Below are 17,219 nucleotides of genomic sequence, written 5' to 3'. Positions count from 1 at the left end.
TTAATTTGTCAGCATTAGCTTTATTTTTGTCTGTGGAATAAACTTATGTTTTGAATAAAACTTAAACTATTTTTAATGGCAACAGTTTACTAAACATTTCTAAACTTTATTCTTCTATTTCTCATTTTTCTCACATAGCTTAATTTTCTGCAATTCTTTAAGCATCAACCTCAACTGTTCAAATGTTGGATGCACACTATCCTTGTTAAAGGAAACAGAACAAACGTTCCAAGCTGCTTGTGGTCGGGCTTTCGTAGTGGGCGAATGTGGTAGCAATGAAATAGTTTAGTGCCTTTAGCCTGGTGCGGCAGGGCATAAATGCAAATTTCTTGCATTGACACCACATGAACGATTGGGCACATACAACTCGTTCTCGTCCTCGTCATCGTCCGTGCTTGCGCTGCTTTCGAAGCCTGTGTATGGCAGCGGCGACCATCATGTTCGCTGCATCCTGTCTTGCACAGTGACGCCCACGACCGAACGAACGACCCGACAGCCAGGAAACCAGGTCAATGGATAACGAATGATTGAATTCTTTGAGGTTTGCAGTTGACGCTCGTCGGAGCAGCATCAAAGGCTCGTGTCGTGTCAGCGAAGCTGGTGGGAATCAAGGGTATGTTGTATGCAAATAAGTGCATTTCATGCATCAGCCATTCGGCTCAGCATCTCCACTCCACTCCACCCAGCCAGTATGGCACTCGGATCGCGACACGGATCGCTGAAGCGAGCTGTGGCCGTGAAGAGGCTGTCAGTTTCCGGGAAGCCTTTGCTGCTGCATCCAAGTGCTGCTGATGCTGCTAACGAACCACAAACCTAGTACGGCAGCTGGGGAACGGTTATGCGAGGTGGAAAATTCAATAAAATTTGTTGCTGACGTTGACGGTATTCACTTGCGGTTGGGGGACCGGAATGCTTTGACATTTATCTTCCGCAATACTATGTCGGCACGTAGTTAAGCAGCTGAAGTTGAGCTGCATGATTAATGTTGCTTAATTGATTCAGATCGCTGGGTTCGTGGTGATAGTTCTGCATCATTATATGTATAGTTTATGCGTATGATCACCTAAATCGTGTTATAAAGTAAGATAAGATAAGGAAATCATTAAAATAAAATGTAATTTGGTCATGACAAATCATCAAAATACATTTTTCATTTCATTATTATTGTTCAAAAAACATTACATACGTATACCTTATCAATCTGGCTCAAATAAAGTCTGTTTTACTCACATAAATGTGTACAAACGCTTAATGAATTCCTCGTAGCCCTGGAGAATGAATTTACCTGGAGAGATTTATCAAGAAATCTTGACTAAAAGCTGCTTGATTTGGGACATTTTCGTGACGGGCGTTCAGGCCGTTTTTATTGCTGCAAAAATTCTCAAATGAGGCCTCGTCGGTTGGTTGAAATTCGGCGAAAAAATTTGGAAATCTGGCATATTTGCTACAAGCAATTGCTGGATCGTATCTTTAACAGTCGCGGCAGAATCGAGGAGGAAGCATAAGGAACCTAATAATTCTTCAATGCAAAGTAATTTGTATTCTGTGAGGAATTTAATATAAATTTATGTGAAAAACAAGAGAAATTTGTCATGAAATACCTTCTTCCAAACTTCCAATTCCAAAAATTTCATGCTCCAGCTAGTTTGTTTGTGGGCATATCAGCAATCATTTTGCTGGTTGCAAATGAGAAACAGCTGAAACAGCGAGAGTTTTGTAACTGAAATATTTTTTTGTGCAATCGCTGTGCGAAAAGAAGGGATGTTGACCGTGAAGATATTAAATTTACAAGTCCGAACCAAGAAGCTTTCGAGCAAGAATATGACCACGAATCGAACGGAATCGCTTGTCTATCGTTCGAAATAAACTGGCCAAAGAATGTCCTCTGTACTCAATCAATCTGTATGTAGTACATCGCTAAAAAATTACTTTTTATGCAAAGTTTTCTTTCAAATACACAGACACATTATTAAAAATACTACAAACGATTTTCTTCCTAATTTAAGTTCGGTTTTATTTGACAACATAGGCTTGGGTTCGTTGACAGTGGGATCTGAAGACTGACGACGATGACGATTTTACCGCGACCCAGATCTGATATCTTGTGCTCTTTCCTCTATTGATCGCTGCCGGCCTCAAGTGTCAACCGTTTCAACTAATTGGTTTTCTACGTATCGTCATCGTTTCGCTTTGCGATTTACTGTCAGTATCGTAAAATATTATTGCGTTTCGCGCGGCCTGTGGTGGTGGTGGTGATGGTTGTGGGTGGTTAATATGCCTTTTTAATTGATTGTGCAATTTCGTTCGTAATTCGTTCGATTCGGACACATACACGCAACTTAAGGAGCGTTGCGGTACGAGATTATCGGTGCAGAATATATGCAGGATGGCAAGATGGGCGGGATACTATCTCTGGTATCCCTGGTATCGATGGGAACTGTTCGTGTGGCTCGAAGCGAGCGAGGTGCATTTGTGTTGTATTTTTCGAAAGTTTCCAAAGGCTGGCAATGGGGGGGGGGGGGGGGGGGTGTAGGTGATGGCAACGGGTACAAGGAATGAAATCCGTTCGACCATTGAGCTTCGATCGGATTTAATCGGGGCCCTTTGGGTTTCAAACCAAAACCTTCCGTTCTTGCGTTCGATTTGTATTGTATTCTTTTTTCTGCTTCCATCCGTTGTGCCAATGTTGTGGCTCGTGGTTTTGTTTAATGCTAGATATAAGAAATGCTGCAACACTTGCCACACACAAAAAAACTCGCTGTTCAACAGCCGAGCCGTGGGCCGAAGCAACGCCAATGCCGATGAGTAATGATTGTTCAAATAATAATATTAATAAAAATCTCTTCTGATCGCGCTAACGTATCGTAAACAATTCCCGCGCTCCCTCAACTGCATCTCCCACGCCTGCAGCAGAAAGCAGCTCCCAAAAGGCTAACAAATCGTTCTTGGCCATCACGCTGTGTGCTGCCCAATAGTTCTTTTGTGTGAAAGAAGCCAAAAGTCGCCCATCTTTTGACTTCTTTCCGAAACTCGCACACTGGCACTTGCACCGTTCCCTTTTCTGTAGCCGCGCATGTCGCGCTAACGCTTGTGAGACTTTCAAAAATTCCAAAACTAAACTCCACCATCCACCATCCGGTGATCGTCCAGCGATCGGTGATGGTGAGGAACTCCCCTGCCCTGACCATGAACATTGGGAGGAGTAACGTTCCTTTCGAGTGTTTCTGTGTCCCATAATTGAGCTTCTCCTTTTAATGCTTTGATGCAAATGATTTAACATGTACAGTTCCACCACCTAGCTCCTAATGCGCCATACACTGTCACCTACGCTCTGTACGTGGCTTGTTGTATTATTATTGTAGCACGTTGTTGGTAGCCGCTGTAACACACACAGACACAGACACACTTACGTATTGCACGTAACGCTCTACGAGCAACGGCACATTTAAAAATTGTCGATAAGTTGCAAACATCGATTTGAATATCGCTAAAAAACAGTTGCCCCTGTTTGGTGCGGGTGCATTGTTTTGTTTTCATTTAATGGGGGGTTTAATGTTGTTTCGCTTCCTTCTCCGTTACTATAAGTGTGTTTTTGTTGTGTTTTTACTTTGCTTTGGTTGTTGTTTCGCTAGTATTCTTCCAGTAACGCGCACCCCGCACCGTACCACTGATTGTTCTGGCCATGTTATGATGATGGACTGTTTGATCATCGTTCTGCAACACGCAGTTCGCGCTCCTACCTGTCCGTTGGTTCGCTTACACACTAAAGATTGATCAATATCACACCGGCTATTGTTTAACGTGGGGGTTTCTTGTTTTCCAAAGGACAAGGTATGACATTTATGGGGGACTTTGCTTACTTTTATTTGCGCTTTTGCGGCGCATATTTCGCACGGCGATACGAGGCATCGATCGAATTCTCTATCGGTTCTAACGGACGAAGACACAGACTCAACGCGGATTGTGTAGGTTCTATCAGGTTCGGTACTATCAGGCTCTCACAATACTCACAGGATTATGCTATGGAAAGTCTAAGAACTATTATTGTTTCGGGGCCATCGAGCTGCTACGTACGTGTAAGGGCTACTGGTGTAATGAACGTAACGTCTGTTAAGCACAGATGATCGTGGCTCTTGCGGAAAACGGTGGTGGTCAACATCGTCATCCATTGCCAAAAAAAAGGGATGCCCTTTTCCGACCCAGAGCTCGGCCACTGGCGCCCGGTGCAGTGCACTGCGCTTTGCTCACGTAAAAGTATTTCGAAAACCTTCGTCGCATCTTCCGCACGGAGCAGCGCAGGTAAATTGCTAGTTTCTACCCGTATTTAATAAGTGACTTCCATACCCTGCGCTGCGTTTATGGTACTCGACTCGTCGCGGCGTCATTTTGCGACGCAGTGGAAATGGATGATCTTCGCGCGAGCCAAGCAGATGAACGATGACCGGCCCGTGATTGGGGGATAGTCATCGCTCACCTCGAGTCTCGCTGGTCACGCAATAGATGCTGCTGCTGCTGCTAATGCTACTGCTGCGAATACATTACATATATCTCGAAACATGAACGAACACCGCATTCTTTCGCACATTATCAATTGGTAAGCCCGACTGCTGATCGTCTCGAAACGGTTTCACTCCGGAATACCTTCCAAAGATCACAAAACTAAAGCTAACCTAACGGGTTTACAGTCGCCTGAAGATGCACCGCAATGGAAGTCAAATTATTCTTCTGTATTTATTGAGCACACGGTCTCTGGATACACTACATTATGCCATCGCGCTCTCGATTAGCGCTCTCAAATCACAAATGGTCATTTGATGTAGTAATTGTAGCTGATATCTCGTAAGGAGCAAACCCTCCCTTTGGATACCCGTTTAATTAATGTAGAATTAAGCTTTACCCCGAATTGCTTCCTCTTTCGCAAAAGGACCGGTGACGCGCTTGGTTGGCGCACACTAGGTTTGTCCGCCTCGTGTTATCGGTGAGCGTGAGGTGTGGAACACAATCGTTCTGCGCGACCATTTCCTGCTTTCCTCGCTAAGGTACAAAAACGGTAAACGGTGGTCGCAATTGGTCTTCCGCAGATCTTTCTTTTGTGTGTTTTTAAAATATGTCGCTTCTTCGCCCTCGCGAGCCAGCGAATGGGTTTGAATGGTAAAACTTATCATGTTAGTTCGCATTGCAATAACGCATTAAATAAGTCTCTTTCATTGTATGGCGCATAAAAATATGATACACGTGTGTAACAGTATTAAATCTTTCGTATGACTCAAACAATTCTCTCGGCGCACTTAATCGACCCGGGAAAGGGGGTTATAGTGAGGTAACCTATGATTGATTCAAAAGCTGTTCGGTAGCAGAGCTTTTTTACTGTTTCAAAAGTCGCCTCAGTCGATCGGTACTGGAGCCACATGGGTTTGCATTGGTTGGTTTTTCTGTATGTTTGTGTTTGAGTTTGTCTTGCTTACGCTACCGCACCACATTGAAGCTTCTAGGTTCCTATAGTGTCGTTGGTTTACATTGTTACAATTCCTTTTGACTCATTTCTAGATTTATTATTTCTTCCCCACTTTCTCCTCTAATATTTAGGAAGGCAATACTGATTCATTACTATTCTAAAATGCTATCGACGTCGGTTCCGTCTGCTTATTCCTCTACAAAGTTGTTGCTACGGTTACGGGGGGGTTGTGGGTCATCAAACATTATAAACAACACGCTTCTGTTACTCCGAACATGCTGCTGCTGCTTCGGCGACATTTATATCGTTTTTTTATATATGTATATATTATGATCACACCGAGACGCATCCTTAAGATGCCCGCTAGCCCACCAACGATGCCCGAACCAAATGCTACGACATCGAGAAACGTTACGTTGTCCGTTTGTTCGCTTCGGTTACAAATCCGGACAAATCCGGCGACAAAGGTTAGATGCTAGATTAAGATATTGGCTTGCACGCTACGCTCTATCGAGCTACGTCGCTACCCCCCGGGGGGTGGAGGGACGTCTATCTGAGCTGTAACTAATGCATTGGCTGCTGCTGCTGCTACACACTTATCGGTGGACATTTTGTGACATTTTACTTCGTTCGTTTGAGCTGGAAGGGAAAAATGGGAAGAGGGTATTAATATGATGGGACCTTCTCGGTGTGCTGTCCTCGAAAACAGTGTGCATCAGTGAAGAAGCAGTAGATAGCGTGAGTTTAGTAGAGGTGCTAGGGCCTAGCATTGTTGACAGGTGCAAGGTTCTCAAACTATGCATTACAGAGAGGATCAGGGCTGATTGAAAAGCTCTTTTTTCGGAAAACTGACCAGCGAAATGGCGGTTGCTTCAGCCCATACATGAGCTTATACACGACAGCGTTCTTTCTATGAATGCTGAGCTGAAAAACACAATACTCTTGTGTTTTTTTTTTACCAATCGAAATTCAACCAAATATTCTTGAAAAGTTATATTTTAACATGACATTCAAGGGAAAAGAATAAGATGATAGTTTTTTTCATAGTAATAGTCTTCAAAAATGAGTTTTTACACGAATTAACCTTAACCCTCACTCTCTCGCGCTTTTCTCGCTGTCCTGTAGAAACTTCGTCGAATAAAGAATGGAAATTCCAATACCAAATGTGCGCGTTAGTAATATGTGCGTAACATACCTCGCATAACGTCACCGGCCGGACCAGTGTTCGACGTGTAGTACCATCGCTTTCTCGTGACGTCGGCAACGGGTAAGTAGAAATGGGAATCGTGGGAGAAGGTCCAAGCATGCCTGCCGGGTGAGGATTGTGGGTTTTGCGCCTTGCGGTTCAAATTATGATGGATAAGTGCGTCACACGTACGCCCCCATGCATCGTAATGGTCTGTTTGCCCTCCATACGAGGATCGGTTTTAAAAGATGAAATCCCCACAATCCATCGCGTAGTCAAAGTCCTCGCCACCGACATCCTCGATCCCGTGCAGATCGAACGGACCGATGTCGGTGTGGTAGATGCCGCCGGCACACGGTGTCTCTATCATGTTGGTACAGTGGGTCGTCGGGAGGGCGTGCAGCGTGATGGAATCTTCGCACTGCGACCAGGTAAGCGCTACGGACAGAAGAAGCAGTGGAAGCAAAAGGAAAATGAATAGATCTGAGGGGATTTAGCGGTGTGAGTGTATGTTCGGTCTTATGACTATTTCATGAGGATTTAATGAATATTTATCTCGGAACCATGGGCATGAATCAGGCATGAGCCCATCGGAGAGGAAATAATTTGTTCAAATTGGGTTTTTGGGCACCATCCCCCCGTTCTCCTCGTGCATGATGTCGGTCGTCGCCCTGTCACGGAATCGTAAGTGAATCGTTCAATTGCATTTGAATGAACCCAGGACATTCTGCAGCGAAGAGCCATTTTTGAGTTGAAATACGAATATCACTAGCGGAGCGAACTGGAATTCGTGTATTTTAAAGAACCTCTCGGCAAATGGCAAATCGAATCGAAGCTGGCTGCTTTACTGGTTGCTGCGATATGAGAACTTTTCCGAGAAGTATGCAGGTTTGGTTCCATCTCATTTGGGACCCTCTGGATTCCGGTGCGTCGCGCTGCCTGCAGGACGGACGTGTTACCGCAGGGACCTCGAAGCACCCCAAAGTAAGATATTATGTCCGAGGCCCGCATTTCTCGGAAAGATTGCTCGTCCCCCACCCCCTCGTGGGCAGAAACGGAGCACACTGGAAGATAAATCGAAGGAAAGTTTTCCAATAAATTCGTCAATCACGAGCGCAGACCATCAGAGTAGTCTCTCCAGGGAATGCTCTAGCTGCTGTCGGGCTGGCTGGAATCTCTGAGATTCGACTTCAGTACACGACAAGACGACGGTCGAGCCTCCGTTTGGGTCGAATCCGTGAGTCGGGGAGTGTCTTCGGCCTTGACATTCTTGACCGGGGGCACCCGGCCGGCAGTCCATTGTTTGGGGCGTCCCCTCCCCCCCCCCCCTAAAAAAAGGAGCATCAGAATGGATTGTAAATAATCCTCCCCACCCTCCCCACGGATGATGAGGTTCCCAGGAGGGTTCAGTAAGGCTGGAAATGGATTTACCACTTGAGAAAGTTCCTTCCATTCGTCCGTCCTGCCCTGGCGCAGTTAAGGACTTTTGACTGTCATGGATCCGTGGAGACCCGGCGAGATCCCGGGTACGCGGAATGTTTATCGATCCCAGAATATCAATTAGTCAATCATACGACCCAATAACTCCGCGCTGCCCCTCGGTCGCCGCGAAGTTGGTGACCGAAACATGATCCTATTTGTTTACTGCCGATGTCATTGTAAATTCGGTCACCACCGACCTTGGCCGCACTGTTTTTTGTGTCGCTTTTTCGTTGTCCCAGGGCGTCTGTGTTTACTTTCGATCTGAATGATCCGTGCCCGAGGTGGGCCAGCATTGATGGATGGATGAAGGATGGTCCAAACAACGGAGCACACGGAAGTGAAGCGGGAAAAAGTAATCAAACTTTGGTCCCATTCAGCACCACCTCCCTTCCCCAAAAACCTACTCCGTGTCACTTTCCAACCCGACGAAGGATGCCCCTTTCATCACGGTGAACGAGTTTATTGGACGAATCCTTCGGAACCGCTGGAGCAGCTGCAGTGCAAAGACTCTGGTTTGCCCCACCGGTTTGTGGTCTAAGAGCCTAATCAAAGTCAACCCAAGAAACATGATAATCATCATCAACAGCATCATCATCATCATCTTGGGCGCACACGCCCATATCTTCGGACCTCGGGCTCCGGTCGCGGGTATCCTTTCGAGACGTCCATCTTCCCATCTGTCCAATTCACGAAAATCGAATAAAGACCTCAGCGTGGGATCGTGGAATGGGAGAGGTTAGTAGTCATCATAATCGCGTACGCGCGGTCTGCGTTCTGCGATCTACATCCGCCCATTTCTTTGCAGCCCATTACCTCCGCAAAGGGAATCGTGCTCAGAAAAAAATGGAAGAAGATAAAAGAGCTTTTCTCCGTCGTGCCGTGCCGTTTTGCTGCCAGGTTTTTTTTTTACTCATGGCTTTTTTCTTACGTCAGACAACAGCGCAGAGAGCGTGGAAAAACCTGCGACGCTCGGCGTTTGATTGTTTTTTTCCGGCGTTCGCGGATATATCGGTTTCGTGGAAAACAGGGGGCAACGGCGGGCAGCGCAACAGGAACGCTGCGCGTACCGCAACGTCTCACTCACTGCGTGCACAATGCGTGCTGTCCTGTCTTTCCGGTCGGCGTGCCTTCCACGGGAAGCTTGGTCCGCTTTTTGGTGATTAATATGTTTCTTCCTGGCGTTAATTACGGCAGCTTACGTTGGTGGCAGCCATTAAGGATGGACAATGTGCGCTACGAAAGCGGAAGTGGAGAAACAAGAAATGGAGCGCACCACCGGAAAAGGCTTGGCTGGGACAACGCCAAAGTTTCTCGCTCAGTGATATCCCCCTTTTTGGCGATTCTATTGACGACTTTTGCTGTTTTTCCCCATTCGTCGCACAAAATTCAATCAAAGTTCCCACTACGGCTACAGTTCCCCAGTGACAGCTGGGTTGTCCCATGCGCACGGAATGGTATCAGTTCGGTAAAAGTTTCTGGCATCACGACATAGCATCCGCAAGCAGAAGTGTTCGAAAGTTGCCAATGCGTGAAATTATATCCCGGCAACACATTAATTTGGATTGACTTGTGATTAGTTGGAACGGGTTGGTTTTGTTTGTGAAATAATTACCCAGAACGGATGGCAGGGATGCTGGATGGATGATGAGACGTGGTGCAAGAGGCGTGAGGCGATGCGGGGACAGACGATTTGATATCCTAGTTAAGCCGAGAGAGGCGAGCGTGGAAGGCTGCATGTGTCGACATTCTGCTCAATTAACCATCCATTTAATGGATCATTTCTGCTGCTGATTGGTCGCTACAAAGGATGAGTGAGGCCAACTGGTGCTACGATTGCTTCTGCTGCACCTACGAGCTCTCTATTCTACCAATTGCTCTGCACGAAACGAAACGAGAGCAAATGCAATGCCCATTCTCATGTTCTAAGCCCTCCCGATGGCTGTGGCTTTCATGTTGCGACCTTAACTCCGATCTAGCATTGCTTTCGATCGAATACAGTTCCAGAATCAAACATCCATTCGTCTGTAGACCAGAAACTCGATGAAAAAAAAAAAACAAAAACGCCACACAAGTAGATTGGTTTTGGTTTGGCAAGCTAAAGGCCCCGGGTCTGATAGCTGATTGCGAATGCTGAGGATGGTGAAAGGATGACGAAAGCCACGTTGGCGGGGCACCTCCTCCGTTACGGTTCCGTCATTCATCATCATCTGTGGCCATCATCTGTTTTTCGCTTCTTTGATCAATGATGTTTCAATTTTTGGGACGATTGGAAATGGAAATGCGCTGCGACTCCGTGGTGGAATGAGGTCGCTGGCTCCGGAGACCAGTCGCGTGCCAGCAGCACCGTGATATGTGTGCTCGGGGGCCATGTCGAATCCAATTTATTTCCCTTTTCTCTGTGATGAAAATCAATTTTCACACACCGATGAGCCGTTACCCGTGCCTGCTACGAGGGAGAGCGCGCGCGCGCGCGCTTCCTGTGTGGCTGTAAATGTGTGAATGTTGCCATCGTAAAGTTCACATTGCTTTGGGTGGTGCCAGTAGTGGGCCGCTCAATCGTGTGCACCAAATTGGAGCCATTCGAAAACGAATCTAGCATGCTGACAAAAGGGGCGCTCATTGATGTGTTGTAGATTTGCAGAAGAAACAAATGTGGAACACAGAAAATAAAACATTTACTGACCGACATCCTTCACTGATGCGTCTGTGGCGCTGTCGAATCGATTGAATACAGACCGAGCGAGCGTGTTTTTCCGCAGATAAAATGACGAAATGATTGGTGCATCCCGGGTGCTCGGCTGGATAATAGTTAGTTTTCATCCGAATGATAAAGCGAATCAAATACGCAACGTTCGCAAGTTAGTAGTCCAACTTACCTCCACTCCAGATGCCGTTCGGTAGGGTCGCCCAACCCCAACCGTGGCCCCAGGGTAGGGCGCACGCGAGCGATCCCTTCGGTTCCGCGTTGTCCTGGGCGCTCTTCTTGATGATGGCCACGGCCGCCTCGCCCTTCACCTTGGTCGTGTTGTTCTCGATGCTGTGCCGGTTTTTCCGTCTGGCCGACACCTCCGTGCTGGTGGCCGCTGCAGAACCCGAGGGCGCGCGCGAGAGAGAGAAAGAATGTGAGAATTCAGAGAGTTAGTCTGGGATGCAGTCAGCCAGTCGGTCGCTTGACCGAAATCACACACTTACGTCGTATCCTCACGATCGGTCTCCGCAGGACACCGAGCAGATGTGGCTTATCGACGACCAGCTCGATCTGTGGTGGTGGTGGAAGCTGTGGGAAGAAGAAAATGTACGAACGAACGAACGTTCGAATAGTTTTAGGTCCGGCTCAGAACGGTCCCCTCCTTGGTAGTTATTTCGGGGCAGGGTTTGCGGACGTGTTTTTCTGTTGTGAACGACAACGCCCATTTGGGCAGGAACGTGGGTGGGAGTGTTAGTGCCGGTGAGTGAGGTTAAAAGGTGAAGGCGTTCATTCCACCGAAGGGATGTACATTCTTGGCCGGCGAGGTGAGGTTTGGAATCTGGGGTTTTGGGGAACATTGTTGTGGCTGCACGTAGCACGAAGTGGGAGTGGGAATGGGATGTGCTGCTGTTTGGCCACAGCACAGGTGGTTAACCGTGGTTGTGTTATTGTGGTTCTGAATTTAGCTCTTCTTCTACTCCTCTTCTCCTCCACCAGCAACAGACACACGTCACACACGACGGCCGTTCTGAAGGATAACTTATATAGACGCGTTCAAAACTAGCTGAAACTGGAACAAACACAATCGACAAATGTAATAAGCAAACGAAAGAAGGAACAAGCTTCCCCCCTGAAAAGGTTATGGTTAGACGGGCAAAAAACACAAATCTTCTGGTACCGATCGCACCGTACCACGAAATCCGTGGTAAAAAGCATATCTTCCCCATGGCCGTTCACAACGTGCTAAAATGTACGGTTTGGGTATCCCTGGGTATAGAGCGCGATGAAAACAAGAAGAAAATGGGTTGATATGAGGAGATAAACGGAAAATTCAATTAGGAATTAACGAAGATTGGTGCCTGGTGGCCGGTACGCGGCTTAGCAACCGGTTTTTCCGGGCGTCTCCATTTTGCGCCCGTTTCTCGTTGTTTTCCCTCCTCCTGCTGCTGCTGCTGCTGTTGTTTTTGTTGTTAGAGGGGGGGGGGGGAAGGGAAAATGCTTTATCAAAAAGCCAACCAGCCAGTGGCTACCGGACGGGCGTAAATCCTGATTACTCCGCTGGCCGTGGCTACCAGTTATGTGGAAAGCATTTCTTTTTCTCAACACAAAACCCTGTACCGCTATCGCGATGCAAACGGATGGGGGGTAGTTTTTTAGTTGGGAAAAGGAAAAGAAAAGGGTCCGGTTGGAGGGCTTTCCGCTTGATGTCGCTCATTGTTAAAGTCAACACATGGTTTCATGGTTGGAATCTGATTTTGTGCGAGTTTTTTTTTTAATGCATAGTTGAGTGAGTTTAAGAGCAGAGTTTAAGGATATCAGATAAATGTTTGGTTCTTTGTTTAGAAGCCGTACTAAATGTTGTGAAAAGCACGATCGATGTTTGAAATACTTCATGATGCATTTCCTTTAGGGAAAAGACGAGTTGTGAAGATACATGATTGCAGCTTAACTGCTGAGGATTGTTGAAACGAGATTTAAGAACTATTCTGTTCGTCTACGAGGGTAGTAAACATGAAATAATATCACGATAAATCAGACTTTAACTTCGCTATATGGCCCATTACGTCACACATCGTCAGCCGACAAGCTTTGTGGCCATTTACCTATCGTTTACTTAGTAATGTTACATTCGTGCACCAGGGCAAGGCGGAATACCAACTGTAAGGTAACATTTAGCACTTATAGCTTATGAATAGTTTATCGTAGGACAAAGTTGTGCTTGCACCTTGAAAGATTTCACAATATTTTTAGTGCTTATTGCCTTCAATACAGATTGTGTGACCATTCTTAAGCATTGATTGAGCTCTTCGTGTTTAAACATATGATTCCATCGATGCGAATTACATGCCATTGAATCTACAACTCACCTGGAGTCGGGCACTGTCACGCTCTGCCAAAGTTTTATTTTTTTAGATAATTTCACTCCAACGGAAGGGTAGATGGATAGAGTTCCATTACCCCTCGTCCAAAACCCGAGTGCCATCACGCAAGCTCTCGCACGGTAGATGAGTTTAATACAAATGCCATAAGAAATGCATGGAACGAAGCAACTCATCAGGCGGATAACCGGCGATTCGAACCGAAAGCTGCCGATCAGCAACGTTGCCCAGCCAGGGGGCCTGGGTATTTCTGAATTCGCCCTGGTCGTTTTCTGTGTATGAGTGTGTGAGTCTGGCAATATACCGTTGTTTGGTGGAGATCTATTTTAGCCGAGCCGACGTGCAAAGCCGTGTCCAGGGGCCCGGGGCATAGGCAGACAGGGCCAGGACCGATTTGGGATCAGGAAATCGGGAAAGAGCAATCGGAAATGAAACGAAATGGATTCATTCGAAATGGAGCTGGTCAGGGCGGCCAGCCGGGGGGCTCGGAAACTGAATCGGTTATGTCAGAGACTAACTGAGAGAGAAAGAGAGAGAGAGAGAGAGAGTGAGAGAGAGAGAGAGAGAGAGAGAGAGAGAGAGGAGGAAGAGAGGAGCAGCAGGACCAGCATGTGGGAGTGTTATGGGAACGATGAATTGGATCGATGAAGTTTTGCTAACGGGGGCCAACGGAAATCAGAAGCGGCACATGTACCGCTAGCAGGTATTGGCCGCTGCGGTTCAGAACGTTCCACAGCGAGCGAAAGGCTCAACTGTTTCGAACCAAACCGAATCGACCAGATCGAGCCACCCAGTGTACCGTGCGTAACGCACACTAACGATGTCGTTAGGAATAATTAGGGCTCAGGCTCCATTTGAATAGTTTTCAAAAGCATGTTTTGAATACCGGGAAAGTCTTGTCCGAGTCGAATAGCTTTTCCGCAGTCGCAGTTGTGATCCCAAACACCCCCTCGATTTGTTCTCATTTTGTTGAAGCTCAAACAGCAGAGAGAGAGAGAGAGCGTTTGTTTTCGATGTTTGGTAGTAACAGCAACAGAAAGCAGACACGAGGAAGGAGGAGGGATCGTTAATTTGCCGCCACGAAAGACTTGAAAGCACCAGCATCGAACCAACGAGCAACGGAGCCATCCAATCAATATTGAATCACGTTGTTTTCGTTGCGTTGCCTTCGACTTCCGGCTCCCGGCGAGTTCCACGGGTATCGGATTCACGTCCCTTGAGTAGTTTGTATTGCTGTTGCTACATTTTAATTGATTGCTGCTTGTGCCGCTGCGGCTGCTGCTGCTGCTGTGGCAGCGAAAACTCAACAGAAAAACTAGAAGAAGAAAGCATAAATCAAGAGGAGCGGTAACGATAAAGGGATTTCGGTGGAGAAGGAAACGACCAGCAGCGGAGACGAGGAGGGAAATTTAATATTTCCCCGCGGACAGTGTGCAGACAGTGTGGAGACCAAGAGAACTGCCGCCAACAGTCTAGCAGAGTAGTAGTATCAGTAGAGCAAGAGAATAATTCCGTGAACTTACCGTTTTCGTGATGGCAGAAATCCAGTCGCTGCGAAAAAGAAAGAAAGAAAGAGGAAAGGAATGTGATGAGTGAAACTGCAATTGGTGGTCTTGGCAACATAAAAAAAACCGAGGATCCAAATGAAAGCAAACACCGACGGGGGAAAAGCTCGAACGACAGTTTTTCCCGGGTGTACAGGCGAGACATTGTTGACAACTTCCGTTCACGAACCGCTGGAATAAAATGGTGCAAGAAGGAAACTGATGAGGACACAGTGGTCGAAAATGCCGATCGGAAGGGCTTCCTCGGGGCCAGGGAATCTGTTTACACAACCCCAGAGGGACGTTCACTGCCTCTCGGGGTTCGCCCAATGGGAATATTTGAACCGGAATTGGTGTGCTCTTAGACGATGAGTGGAGTCTATTCCTTTTTGGGGGACACATTTTCTTCCTTTTTCTCTTTCATGTTCCCAACAGAGCAGTTTTGACGACGTCGATCATTTGGCCATAATCAGGGATGGGATGGTGGAACGATCCGTTGTTTTCGGTCGTATTCGTTTGCAGCATTAACAGGAATGGACGAGTGTACAAGAAGAGTGAAACTGAGGGTAGCAAAGGATTGAATAAACACACAATTAGTTTTGCTATTTTCAATCCACGCCCAGTGGCAGCACCAGGTACTGTTGCTGGCAAATTTATTCCACCGTTCCATAAATTCGGATAAAAGTAAATAGTTAGCTCGCTGTCGAGGTGGTGGTGGTGGTGAGAAAAACACACCCAAACACACATCAGAACGTGCCATTTGTTGCGGTTGCGGTGGGGGTTGAGTTTAAATTTAAATTCCGTCCGGTGTGCCTGGCACGTGCCCCCCAAAACCCCGTTGGCTACTTCCGGTCGCATTCAGCTTTCGTTGCGTACTCATGTGTGTTTGTGTGTCTGTGTTTGTTCATTTGATGTTTATTTTAAGTTTTGTTGCCAGCAAACGTTCCGGCTAAAAATAGCAACACAAGCGGGTGAGCGGGTGGAAGTGACCCTCGAATTCATGTGCCAGCTGCTGCATCGCTGGTCTTTGAAGGGAGGGAGGGGAGCTGGTGAAAGAGAGTAACAGAAAACGCGCACCCGGCTCTAGGGTGAGCCCCGAGGGTACCGAGACGATGTGGATTCTGATTAAAACTGATTCCTTTATGCAGACACACGTAACACTCGCCGGCCGGCCGGCCAGCCAGCCAGCCAGCCAGCACGTTGGTCCACAAACGGCGGACACCTCAGAGAGCTTCAGCCAGCTGTTGGGGTGGTGGGGCTTTCGAAGAAGCTGAGCAGCAGCGTGAAGGCGGAGTAGCTGAACTGCAGCACCGCCCAGCAGGTAGCGAGCGACATGTCGTAGACACCGCCACAGCTAATGCGCAGTTCGTGCTCGGCTTGCGTCATCACGATGTGGATGCTGGAGCGGATCCGTCGGTAACGCTGGTACAGCCGACCCGATACCGGCCGCAGATAGTCGGTCCAGTGCGAACTGTACAGGTGGAACTTGATGGCGTAAACCTGCGAGCGAGCGAACGAGCAAGCGAACGAGTGAGTGAGTGAGTGAGTTGAGAGTGACGCTTTCCGGTCGCCTTTCCCCAAACCGCTGGCTAACCTGCATCTTGAGCAGATCGCACAGTCCACCGAAGGTGAGCAGATTGATGCTGGCCGTCAGAATCGACAGAATGCTGTAGAGGTAGCGGTCACTTTCGCGCACCATCACCATCTGACAGCTGGCGAACGTGATGAGCGAAAAGTCGATGATAAGATTGAGCAGAAAGTACGGTTTCAACTTTTCCTTCAGCAAGCTCGTCTGCCGCATCAATGTCTGGTGCTCGATGACGCACTCCCGCAGCCGCCGTTCGATGCCATTCCAGTAGCGGGGCTGATGGATGGCAGTGGCAACCGTTACGACCAGCGCCGTTTCGGAGCCACCATCGAAAACATCCTCAAACTGACGCTTCAACCAGTAAAACTCCAACACAAAGGCACTCAGCACGGTCGAGACGATCATCAGGGTGTGGATGAACATGAGGGAGAGAAGTGTGATCGCCAGCGGGTAAAGCGGTACATTGATCACGCTCACCAGTGGTTCGTTGATGGTCGACAGTGGGCTACTGTCCTGCAGCACGTTAATCCAGAAGAACACTTGGGCGATGTTGTGCAAATAGAACAGCCACAGGTATCCGGTCACTTTGCGTGTCAGCGCTTTGCGTGCCTCGTGTCGCTCGTGAACGATCCGTTGGCGCTGTTCGAGAAAGTCGAAGATCGAGCTAAAGTCCCGGCGAAAGACGGCCAGTGAGATCCAGAGTACGATGCACATTGCACCGGTCACCGGGACGAACATCATCGTGAACTGACGTTCCCGCAGGATGCCGTCCGGTTCGAAGAACAGCATGATGACAAGCGAGGTACTCTCGTAGGATATGGCCAACAGGAGGAACACAATCTTGAGCCAGGTCACACGATTCGACCAGTCCCAGGAGGAGAACCCGATGAACGGGTC

General features: G+C 47.6%; 1 protein-coding gene across 1 annotated transcript in view; it reads right to left on the bottom strand.

The window, feature by feature from the left end:
- Window positions 1–1,876: 1,876 nt before the first annotated feature.
- Window positions 1,877–17,219, bottom strand: part of LOC126570919 (uncharacterized) — a 44,725-nt gene continuing 29,382 nt past the window's right edge. The window contains exons 6-10 of the mRNA XM_050229025.1: window positions 14,714–14,741; window positions 11,316–11,400; window positions 11,000–11,206; window positions 6,651–7,079; window positions 1,877–6,094 (exon numbers count right to left, since the gene is read on the bottom strand). Coding sequence (XP_050084982.1) covers window positions 6,883–7,079; window positions 11,000–11,206; window positions 11,316–11,400; window positions 14,714–14,741 — 517 coding nt within the window. The 3' untranslated portion in view covers window positions 1,877–6,094; window positions 6,651–6,882. The remainder of the gene's footprint in view (window positions 6,095–6,650; window positions 7,080–10,999; window positions 11,207–11,315; window positions 11,401–14,713; window positions 14,742–17,219) is intronic.

The sequence above is a fragment of the Anopheles aquasalis genome, chromosome 2, assembly GCF_943734665.1.
Source record: "Anopheles aquasalis chromosome 2, idAnoAquaMG_Q_19, whole genome shotgun sequence".
NCBI lineage: Eukaryota > Metazoa > Arthropoda > Insecta > Diptera > Culicidae > Anopheles > Anopheles aquasalis.
The sequence above is the reverse complement of the archived record's forward strand: the minus strand, read 5'-3'. Positions and strand labels throughout refer to the sequence as shown.